The 12,663-nt window shown below is 40.4% G+C and overlaps 1 protein-coding gene across 1 annotated transcript in view; it reads right to left on the reverse strand.

Annotated features, from left to right (window-relative positions):
* The window catches only part of EEA1 (early endosome antigen 1), a gene marked incomplete at its 5' end in the record, with an annotated part of 61,969 nt that extends 53,406 nt beyond the window's left edge, over window positions 1–8,563 (reverse strand). The window contains 2 exon segments of the mRNA XM_009698207.1: window positions 8,027–8,119; window positions 8,551–8,563. Of these exon segments, the coding sequence (XP_009696509.1) occupies window positions 8,027–8,119; window positions 8,551–8,563 (106 nt within the window).
* Between the last annotated feature and the right edge of the window lie 4,100 nt (window positions 8,564–12,663).

Here is a 12,663-nt window from a genome sequence, read left to right on the forward strand (position 1 = left end):
ACCAGGCTTTAAGTTTAAATAAATTTGAGTTTCTAGGCTTCGTCTTTGACCTTCCAGAAATACTGGGCCAGCACTCAAGCCTACAGCCTGTTTCCAGTGAGCCGCATGAACAAAAACCAGTAGCTGCGATCCCAGGGCAGCGCTGTAACACCTTCCAGCCACGACCTGTGTCTGCCCATGTCTCAGAATCCAGACTTACATTAACAACTCTTTCACAGCTATATTGGCACGATAAACTGTATGCTGTGAATAAAGTTCACCGTGCTTAAAAACTAAAAGTAAGTTCAAGAGCTGTACGGTATGTTCACGTGCTCAGAGGCATAAACACTTTTCTGGAGTTGATTTTAGTTGTTGTGTGTCATGACTATTTGGAAAAATTCCAAAATCACCATTCACGTTTTTCCACTGCAGGTGAACCTCCACAACCCTCCCTGATACAAAACACACACCTTCACCAGCAGTTAAACAGTAAGTCTAAGCTTAAACTCAGATATTCTCCAGTTACACAGTGATTTAAAGGCTGAAACGTTTTACACGACAGAAGATTAGGAACTGTATATACTCAGGGCCAGAGGACAGAAACATACTGACGTTTCAGAGCTGAAAGATGTATCAAGTAGTTTCCAGGTTTTCTTTCCCAAATATATCTTGAAGCAATTCACTGAATCTTCAAGAAGTTCTCAGAGGCAGATTAAACTGCCTGCCTGGACAGCAAGGGCAAGACCACATTTCATAATTTATTTCAGAAGTCTTACATACTGATTAAAAAAAAATTAGATATTTTAAGTTAAAGAATAAATAAATTAGGTCATTGCCTTTATATATTGTTAAAAGGAAAACACAGTTGACATTTTTTCCATGCCTTCCACCAGAAAAAGCCCTTTCCTCTGTGTTTATGTAAACAGTAAGATGACAGTGGCTTCACCAGATAACATCTCTATTTAACCATTAGAAAAGTAGGTAAAAAGGTCACGGTTTATATAATCAAGACCTATAGTCCACTTCAATTTTACAAGTAAGTATTTAACTTTCTGGCCAAAAAGAAAAAACGTGTCTCACTTTCTTTATAGTTTATTTTATACCAGACTGCAGACTTGATGTCTTCCTAGAAAAGAAGCTGGATTCTTCCTGAGAAGAATAGAACCAACATAATTTCTAGTTCAGTTCCCTTCTGTTTTTATTACTATTGATGAGTAAGACTACAATTGTGTCACAACCTACAACATTACAATTTTGTCACGAATTAGAAATTCTAATCCAGTGGATTTGCTGTTAAGAAAAGTCACATCACATGGCCAAGTCAAACCAAACCAGTATCTCTAATTCTTCATTCTCGTAGTATTGTTCAGATGTTGCAGTAAACTAATGTACTAATGTAGCTCGACCACTGACTTTTGTTCCTGTGCAAAGCAGGCAAGTACCACTGAGGTGAGAACAGCCACCACAACCTAATTTGAGAAGTAACTGAAAGAACAGCCAAAGAGAATAAAATATCAGCATTATAGTATTGACATGGTGTTCTCTGCAAAACCAGCCCACAACATTCCAAGGGAATCCATAAAAACAGAAGATCAAATCAATTGCATCTACAACAAGGGACAAGTAGGGGAAAAAAAACACCATAAAGAACGAGGTCTTTTCAAAGAAAGACAAAAAAAGAAAATTTTTGCATAACTAGTATGTCAATTTACACTCTAGGCAATCCTGCTATGAAAAGTCTATTCAGAAAACACCAGGGTCGTATCTTGCTTGTATTAGCTAAGAAATACATATTTACCAAATATCTGGAAAGTTATGAAGATTACCCAAAAGAAATATTTTAAAATTGCCTTAGGTTTAGCCTAGTTGTAGATAAGACAATAGATATGAATGGCCACTATATTCTAAACATTGCACAAGTACCATACAGTGGGGTTTTTTTGGATGCCTCAGGAGAAACCGGGAAGGGAAATCTGAAATTAAGCCTCTCTCACTGACTCACTGTTTAGATGTCCTGAACATCCAACGGACATAGAAAGGAAATGCTGGACACGGTTTAGAAATGTATCATTCCTTTAGGAAAAAGAAAACAAACAGAAGAAGTCACACAGCTTTTGTTAGTGACACCACTGTATACAGGAAAGTTGGGGAACAACGTCCCTGTTTGGGAATGTGGCAATGCGTGCGACTTCCATACGGCATTCGTTTGGCTGAGTTGGCTATATATGGACAGAGACACTTGCCAACATTTTGGTGGTTGTTCCTGCAGCTGAATAAGCATTTGTGTTTTAAAGTAAGGCTTCTTCAGTGCTTGGGGGGCAGGGGAAAGGACTGCACTGTCATTTTCACCAGTTATCATACAGTGCAATCCCTAGTTTGAAAAATGAGGGCTGCACAGACAGTTGTTTAAGAGGAAGACCATAAATAAGGCTGTAGGCAAGTGGCGAGGATCCATTCCCACAACAGGACATCAGACACCTTCAGAAACCACAGGTGTGGATGTCTATGACTGCAGAACAAGACCAGCTCTCACTGCATGGAGGATGGAGAGGAGGGAGGGGCATGGAGAACAGAGGGGCTAATGACCTGACTTACTAAAATTTTCATCAGCAGGGAGGGTGTTATCAGTGGAAGACAGGTTAGTGAAGAAAGCTATAGGCAAAATTAAAAGCAAGGTGCTAATGCTTTTATCAATCAAGTGACAATTTTTCAGATCTCACAAAGCGTGACCAAACACTGGCCTTGCAACACATCCTATCTCCGTGTTCGAGGAGAATGGACTGGGGAAAAAAACTGAACTTGGGAGCTTCTTCAGCACTGTTTCCAACAAAATGTATTTGAACTTTTCACAGCAATATCCACAGGGAATAGAAAGCCAAACACCAGTTTAAGTAAGCCAAACTCAGCAATGTTTCATATGTCTGCTGTGTAAGATGACATTGGTAACATTATATTATCCTTATTATTCTGTCCCAGGAACGGCAAAGATGGAATGAAGGGTGACAACCTGGTTGTGTTGCTGTTTCAGGGTCACAATGTGCTTGTTGCAAATGCAAACCATCATTCTCCATCAACAAATGCAAACCATCAGCTTCTCAGTAGTCAAGTATTTTGAACTTTACATACTAGTACTCATGAGAGCAACTGACAGATTTCCCCACTTTTTCAAGGCTTCTATGCATGCTCATATAATAAAAGATCAAACTGGGGAAACAAAAAAATATTTGCATTCTTTGTTTCTCACCTGTTCCAGATACTTACTGAATCACTGTACCAAGAAACACAGCTTTAGCAACAGGAAAGAGCAACAGCTAGAAACAACTGAATTTGTATTGCACATGCTACACTCAATACACAAATTTTATCAAGTTAAAAAGTTGTAATCAGCTATTGACAAGAAAAAAGTACTGACAAGTAACTGATGGTGGAAAAACAAGGACTCAAAGTGAGCAAGAACCCACAGTCGACTCCATGAAATTACGTTAAACACAACCCAGTTGAAATAAGAGAGTAACTTCTTCAGGTAACCAAATCACCTCTGATGGCTCACATCCCCATCTACTGATACCATCGCATCAAGAATGAAACACCCGTCACTTGTAAGTCACAGCTTATTCAAGTAAGGCACTTGCATTGTGACCAGATAATAATGAAAATAAAAAGCTGACTTGACCACAAACAGAGCACTACAGGTGGTCTCTGCTTCAACAGGAGGCAGCGAGGAGTCAATCCCAAGCCAGTCCCAGGTTGTCCTGGCTCTGAGGAGCTCCCCCAGCACTCCAGGAGAGCAGCACGGGCCAGTTTCACCACAGATCCTGCTCATTTTAACAGGTGACACTTCACCCTCGAGAAGACATCTCAAGTAACTCTAGGATAATCAATGTATTGATGGTTTTCATCATCTTTGTGATAACATCCCAAAATTTCAAGTCTTCCCTTCAAAAATAAAGTGTGAATACACACCGGGTCTAAGGAAGGAAAAAAGCACTACTTAGCAAATGCACACAGCAAGAAGCCCAATAAAATCACTTCGCTCACACAGCCTAGAATAAACACTTTGATTCCAAAACTCAACAAAAGTAACTTCAGCAGAAAGAATGCAAAACTTCACCTCCATACAAACCCATTTAGTACATGGCAAGCTGCCTGTCCCTACAAGTCAAACCTACTCTCTGAAAGCTGACAGCAGAAAAAACTCAGATAGCCTTGTGTAGCTGGAGGCTATTACCTTACAGAACCTGAATTCTTCCAGTTGAGGAGTGTTAAACGGCACACTTTCTTTTAATTGTGCAGTTTTACACTCCACAATTGACAGAATTTAGAAATGCACTACTATTTACACTGAAACAGCCTTTGCATGTTGTTGGGGGCATAAAAAAATTCCAATAAAAGTCTATATTAAAAAAAAGTTGGTTTATAATTATTTTTATAATGTTGCTGCAATAGGTAAAGGCTCTTAAACATATTCAAGAAGAGAAGCTTCTAAATTTTTTATATTCCTGTCCTCTGTTCCATCTTTTTCCCAATGTACCTATCTCCCACTAGAAATCTGCTTTAAAAATAGCTAATAAGAGCTTGAAACATTTCTTTTCACAAAGGATGTACCAGATCTGATACCACATTTATCACTATACTAAGACTGATATGAAGTAAATCAAACAATGTAACAGTCTTATTTACAAGAAAATCAAGTAAAAGCTGATAAAAAAGAATACATCGGTGACTGCAAGTCGCCCAATATGGCAAATGTTTCACGTGAGAGAACTGCAAACCAGAATGTTAGACACAGATTAATTCTTCTGCTGAATGCACACTTTGGAATCATGCATGAGAGATCAAATTATGTTTCAGCAAGGAATCAAAAGAAAGAATTTAAAAAGCTGACACCCAAGCCATAAGAAAAGATGTATATTCATTTAAAGCAGCCCATTACCAAAGCTATTGAAACAAAATAAACAAGACCCACAGTAACAGCTGGGAGGTCACGAAGCTCCTGTCTTCCTTCTGTGCCAGAGTGCTCATTCTGGTAATGTTCAGACAGATCACTGGGAGTTACACACACTTTCATACATAGTGGACAGATGAAGCCCTGTGAAATGTATATTTGTTTTTAAGAAACTAACGAAGACAAAAAAGCAGATTTGGAATCAAACTCTGTTCAAACTCTTACGCCTAAAGTTCTCTACAACCACCAAAAGCAAAGTCTGTTTCCCTTTTGGAAAGATAGGTTTTGGAAACCACATATCAATACTATGGAGAAGGTAAGAAGGAACAGTTAAGAACATGAAAACAAAGAAATCTAAACCACACTTTAAAAGCTAGCACCATGCTGCATACCACTAAGTGTTTCCCAAACACTCTTGGTACCCCCTTCACGTGACAGAGGAATAAGCTGCATAACAAATTGTGAATGGACCATTACAAGGCATCACGTTAGATCCATCACGCATCTTCCCGTAAGGGCGTTCAGATCTTTCACAGAGAGAGACGAGGGTGGTGCGGTGAGATTGCAGAAATGCCCCCGAAAATTAATAAGCAAGTTTGTGGCAGCAAGAGAGGCCCAGGTGCCAGCACGCTGCATGCCTGGCTGGCACGCTCCCTTAGGGAAAAATATGCACCTTCCTTGGTAGAATTTAAAACAAACAAACCACACAAAACCAAACCTCAGCATGCTCGCCAGAGATTTACCAAAGCCAAAAGTTAAACCAGTTTCTGAAGAAAAAGAGCTTGACATCTTCAAGACACACGCTACATGCTTAAACACCTAGAAAAAAGCAGCGTGGTCAGTAAATTCCTCTGGGCCTCGGTCCACACTGCTGGCTGGAGGATGCCAGCACCTCCACGGCAGAACAGACTGAACTCAATCCTCCGTCCGTGCAGGGAAATGTTAAGGCCCCTTCCAAATAGGATGGCTGTGGCAAACCTGCCCAGCTAACGCAGCCACATTACGCTAATGAAAGCATAAGCACGCTGGTGGACTCGCTGCAAGCATGGAATACTCAGCAACCCTGTATCACAGAGAGAGTTGCACTGGGATCTAAGCTACAAAGACAGGACGGGCTCAAATGTTTCCTCCTTGGGCAGATTGCACAGTGAACGAAAGACGTATCTAGAGTTGATTACAGGTCTATGTGTGAGCTGAAGTGCTGACATAGCCACAGATGGGCCTAAAGCAGATTTTCACCTCTCCTTGAGCAAGGAACAGTTTGAATTCAGACTTCCTTACTCTTTTTGTTTCATACTACAATTCTCAAAAATCAGGATTGATTTGAGGAGGCAGGGAACATGAGAATCCACACAGATTTAATAATGATTCTCCATTTGAATCTTGCAACAATCCAAATTAGAAAATCTAGCCAAGAAACTGGAGTGAAAGCAAGTCAACTGGATTTCTGACTTTACGTAATACTGGAGAACCAGGTGGGAATACAACAACAAAACGGAGAGCAAACACTCTGCAGAGTTTGGCTACGGTGCTCCTGGAGAGCAGCTCTCAGAAAGACAACACCTCAGACCAGCTGCACAGGAAAAGGAAGACCGACAGAAAGGCTCAAGCTGCGTGTTGTAACGTGCGAATCTCAGGAGAGTAAAAACCCATCACCAGCTTCGGAGCTCAGTTTCACACAGATTTCGAAATTATATGCTAAGGAGCGCACCCCCCTTGTAAGTAATACAACAGATAGTGGAATTATTGACAATAAAAAAAATATTTTTTCATGTTATACAGTATCAACCAAAAGCAGCACGGCAGCCTTCAGTCTGAGCCAGGTTAACTCCGTAGCAAGCAAAGCCAATGGTGCAGTAGGGCAGGCACACCACAACTGTGAAAGCTCGTCCTAAGTCAAAAGGGTACTAATACATCAGTATCGAGGTACGTTGTGACACCCACCAGTTGTACCGTCAGTGATACTGCACTCATATTAATGGAATTGTGCAATTTTAGCCAAACTTTGGAAAGAAGCAATTACCTCATGGCACATTTTTATGCCTTAATTAACTACCAAAGTAATGAGATTTTAGTCTGTAATTTAAGAATATTTATTTGCTTCGGGGACAGTCTAAATATGCATACAAAACATATTTGGACTCGCAAATGTGTGATGTGTATAACATGCAGCAAAATATTACGGAATGTCTGATTATACGGACTGTAATAAGGCTTCAAGAAATAAGAAATAAGCAGATGCACAGATGGAAGGCAATTAAGATTTTAAACAGCACAGTGAAAGTTTCTCTTATCTCTTATCATAGCAGACATAGGAGTATTTGAATCATCATACACTTTATTCAGTGTCAGAAAGAGCACTTTGCTCCCTTTAATGCTGTAATAGGAGTAATTAACCTTGCACTGCATTTGTATGCTAAGCTTGAAACATTTTCAAGCTAGGTAATCAGGCTACATTAGCAGAAACTAGCTCCAACAGCCAGTGAAGTCAGTTTGCATTTTTCAGAGTTAATATTTGACAACACTGTAAATCCAAAGACGTTGTAATATGGGATTGAAGCAAGAATAACAACTTATTCTGCTGGTTAAGTATGGCATACAGCACATAAAAAATGGATAGGATTTACAAGCGGTAGATTTATACACCAACACCAAACAAAAAACAACACGTTTGGTATTTCGCAAGGAGGAGGAAGTTTCCAGTATACATTACAGCTTAGCAGAAGCAAGGTGAAAAGGGAGTACAAGTGTGATAAAAAGTTACGCCTCGTTTTTTGCAACTCTTGTAAAAGATTGATTAATGAAGAGTCTTAAGCTTATGTCTCATTGATTTTAATTTTAATAATTCAGCTCTAGGTTTACAGGAAGGCTTGCTTGTGACCATTTAGATAGATAAGCCTAATTAACAGTTACCTATAAATATGCCTAGCCTTCCTTTTTTATTTAAATAAGAACCAATTCTTAGAAGATGACACTTCTGAGTATTTATTTAGTACAGCTGTTTTTTAGGTAGGGCATCAAAAGTTACTCCCAACAGCTTCATGGATCAGAGAAACAGTACGCAAGGTTTAAGACTCCAGTCCCATGTATGGTGCTTAGTACCTCAGAGGAGCCTTCGTTGTTCAGGTCCACGGCATTTCCTGGTGTGGCAGATGAATCCGAATCCGAGCTCTGAGACCCACCTCTACCTGGCGTCTGAAAAGGAGGGGGGAGAGAAAAATGAGTGTCTACAGACTGTATTTAATAAAGGATGGTACGTATCCTATGCAAAGGCCTCTCTTCTACTTGCTGGAATACAGTATTTCCCCTCCACAAGAGTAACAAAGTGAACAAGCTGGCAAGCAATTATATAATTTTCCATGCAACACTTCAACAAAAGCTTTTATCCAAAACTCTCCATGCAAAGAACAAGCAGACACCAGAAGCGAAGGCCAGGATTTTAAAGCACTTCCTCTCATGAACGCTCAGCACAAAACAAAGAATTAGGCTAAACTCTGCCCTTGTATCACTCAGTCTGATGTTCAATTAGGTCTCTATAGCCAAAAGGAAAACACTAGAAAATACAATCTAAACAGTTTCAGAAGTAGCAAACTAGTATCATGCTATTTTCTTGGTAACTTGTCTACAATCTGAACAAGCCTTTAAATATTTGCAAGACAGAAAACTAAAGAGCGAGGACCCTGCTGATACGATAAGCACACAAGCAGGTATACTGCCTTGATTTGGGAAAAATAAAAATAAAAATAAAAATCAAGCCTGTGGTAAAGTTAGAACATGTCAATCAGTAAGACAACCTATAAAAATAAACTCCTATGAACATGTTGAAAACCAAAACAACAGTATTGATTTGAAACTATAGAGAAAATAGGCAAATAACTTTGAAATACTATACGATTCAAAATCTGGATAGATGGATCGCAGTTTATAATCCTTATTTAACTACAACTTTGATTTAAATTTGATTTAACTTATCTTACTCATCTCCAGAATGCCACTGCTTGACCAACGGCAGAAGAGTTAGCATTCTCAAAGCAAGTATCAGTAAAGAAGTTATATTAATACTGATATGCAACTCTAGTTTCTACAAAAAATAAAGGTACATTATCCAATTCCACGGTGACAATTGCAAATGGGATGAAGTAATGCTATTGCTGTATTTTAGCCCAGCTGGAAATACTTGTAATGTTATAAAGGATTTTCCAATTTAATATTGAAGAATTAAATATACTGAATTTTAAATATATAAGTAGATAAATAGTTTTAGTTTCTAGATCTTGGTGTCTCCAAAATCTTACTTGTTTTAGAACTTGCTTGCTCAAATATATCCTCTTTTTTTTCCAGACAAATCAGCTATAAAACCTTTCATAAGATATCTACAGCACGCACGCTTTTCCATACTTGGAAAATTAAGTACATTTTCCTGCTTTGTTTTGTAAAGAATGCTCTATTCCCAACTTTCATAAAGATAACAGCCTTTTATTACTAATCTAATTAAAAAAAATACATAATAAAAAGGTCAAGTTGACTGATTAAGGACTTCATTCTCAGTGAGATACAGTTCAGTTTTAGAAAGGCTCTGAAGACTGGCCAAAGGGAAGCGAGGGGTGAAGCAGCAAGCTATCCGGGCTGGTGACAGTAAGAGGAGGACAGGACCATCTCTCTTCATTCCAGCCTTCTCTGGGGTCATCAGTTAAGTGATCAACATACGCTAGTTTTCCTACTCCCGTGCCTTTTTTTATTTTAGCTGGTTTATGTTTCTAAAGAAAATGAGGGCACAATATAGTTTCCTTCTAGTACAGCATACAAAAGCAATAGGCAAGGTGACGCAAGCTCTCCAAGTCAGTAATAGGAGAGGCAAAAAAGGTGTCGGTAAAGAATACGACGCACACACAACGCACGTCAAAGCAAAGGCAGGAGTACTTCTCCTCCAGGTCACCGGTACAGACAGTAAACAAGGCACATCCCAGCACGGCCCACGGGTGCACACCGATCAAGTTTTCATACGACATCAAACTGGGAGGACCAGCTGATAGACTCAAGGGCAGGGCTGCCTTTCGGAGGGACCTAGATGGGCTGGAGGAATGGGCAAACAGGAACCTCATGAAATTCAATAGGGACAACGTGGAGTCCTCTGCCTGGGAAGGAAAACCCCTGGCAGCAACACAGGCCTCTCTGCTGAAAAGGACTCGGGGCTGGTGTCAGACAGCAAGCCGAACCGGAGCCAGCAGCGTGCCCTGGCAGCAGAGAGGGCCACCAGCACCCCGGGCTGTATCCACAGGAGCCCAGCCCACCCACCAAGGGATGCGATTGTCCCCCACTGGGCCACATCAAGATACCACATCCAGTTTTGGTTCTCCTGGTCCAGGAAGGACATTGATAAACTAGAGAGAGTTCAGGAAAAGGCTGCCGAAACAGCTGGGGCTGGAGTGCCTGCCCTGAGAGGAGAGGCTGAGGCAGCAGGGCTGGCTCAGCCCGGAGCAGAGGCAGCTCGGGCAGGGCCTAACAGCCGCCCCACCACCACCCATGAGGAGGCCATCAAAGAGAAGAAGCCGGGCTGCTCCCACAGCACACACTGGGAGGACAAGACACAAAAACTGAAACAAGAGAGGTTCCCGCTGGACGTAAGGAAAAGCTTTTCCAGCGTGAGGCCGGGCTGAGCAGCCTGCTCCTGACCTCCGAGCCGGTGCCGCTCGCAGCAGGAGCTCGGACCAGAGAGCTCCTGAGCTCCCTTCCCGCCCAAATCGTCCTGCGATCTCTCCAGCGCTGCCCTGCAGAAACACACGTCCTGCAGGAGAGCTCCCAAACGCAAGTTTAGTAACTCCGTTAACGGAGACGTGGATCGTGTGCATTGACAGACAGAGCAACAATACCGAAAACAATTGGTAAGGTGTAGCCAAGTTCCTCGGTACGAGAGTTAAGTTAGAATACTGCATCTAACATTATAAACAGTTTTTGTCGGTTTATGTAGTTCAGAAGTTCCTTTCCATGCAATCCATAAACCACAATCATGCAACCCAGAGGTACGGTTCACTTGTGAATCCATTTTCTGCAAGAACAAAGAATCCACAGAAGATGTATGCACACGTATGTCCACATAAGGGAAGATGAAGAGGTCAGGTGTCAAAGCTTTCTGCCATAAAGGAGCTGAAGTTTCACAATATAAGAATCAATTTCTTATTGAGAGGAATTTTTAAAAAGGCTTTAGAAATCTGAAGACGATAAAAAGGCTTTTCTACGGCAGTTAGCTGCTCTGTTCTAGAAAGCCTGAGCACTTGGACCCCTATCTGTCCCAGCATCTACATCCACAAGTAGAAATGGGACATTTGGAAATGGAGAAAGTATCAGCATTAATGGACATGCACTTCTTTTTCTACAGCTTTAGAAGAAATGGAAGCTTTTTATTCCACTCTTCAGCTCCAGAAAGTGAAGAGTGTGCCTTCACATGGCTTTGGACAGAAAGACACGAGAGCAGAGGGAAACCTGAACAAAACCTGACAGCCTGGGCAACGGCAGTAAGAGACGGCCCAACCGTCTCTTTAGACAGGCAACGTAGTATCTCCACTTTCGCAACACCTGAGCGTATGCTTTCAGCACACCTAAAGAATCTTTTCGTCTCAAACCCAAGAATGTTCTGCGACAATTAACACAATATTTTCTTCACTCTATATCGTAACTTCATACAACACTACTGTGTGTTGATAATCGCCCATCACATTCTACCCCAGAGCTGACTGCATTTCGCAATGAGATCTGCATATTAAGTTCTGCTAGTTCTAGCACTACAAATTGGAGATTATTACAACCTCCAGGATGAAAGCTTTTATATTAGAGTACAGTGTTATTACTACATGGTTGATTACAGTATTTGCTTTATGAAACACTTCAGACATGCTATAATCACACCATAAGGCGCTGCGTGGCATGTCTTATTATGCACAATACACAAGAAAAATTATTAAACAGTAATTTATTTACCTGGTAAAATCCTTTTAACCTTTCAAAAAACAATGTGCTGTCTTTAAAATAGAAAGCGTAATTCCAAGCTACATTTAGCAAGCTTAGTACAAATGGGTGGCATTTTCTGGTGAGCGGCATGCACAGGGAAGAAGGATGGGAAGGAAAGAGGTCATTAAGTAACTTTCAAGATCAGGAGAAACACCCCATAGCATCCATTTGCAAAGTAATACAGACTAGCAAGAAAAATTTAATACAAATTTTGAAGGATGTTATGGAAACCAAGACCATAAATGCAATTAACTTACCTTTCAAGGCTGTAATATAATTTAAACATCCTTCACCAGCCAGATAAAGAATGGAGGATTGGGAATATTTAATTGATCACTGCATGATCAAATAGGGTCACACACACATTTAAGCTAGGCTTCCAGACCACTGTTACATCACATTCCATTTAAAATAAAAAAAAAAAAAAAAAAAAAAAATCACAACACATTGAACAACTCAGACTTTGCAAAAAGACTCAGAATGATGCTCCTTCTTTTCAGTTGGACTATACAAGGGAGCAAAAGAATGACTTACGAATCCCATAGGAAAAGTTAATTTTCACACAGGCTTTTCTATATGTATTTTTACAAAATTAACATTTGACCCTTAAAGGTACTTGGGAATTGAAAGACCGATGCAACAATCAGTGTCTCACCCCACAGATTTCTTTCCTAGTTGTCAGTTGTATTTGTTTACTTTGCAGAGAAGCTTATGTTTCTACTACTAGCACTAGA

This window comes from Cariama cristata, unplaced genomic scaffold, assembly GCF_000690535.1.
Source record: "Cariama cristata isolate BGI_N322 unplaced genomic scaffold, ASM69053v1 scaffold10934, whole genome shotgun sequence".
NCBI lineage: Eukaryota > Metazoa > Chordata > Aves > Cariamiformes > Cariamidae > Cariama > Cariama cristata.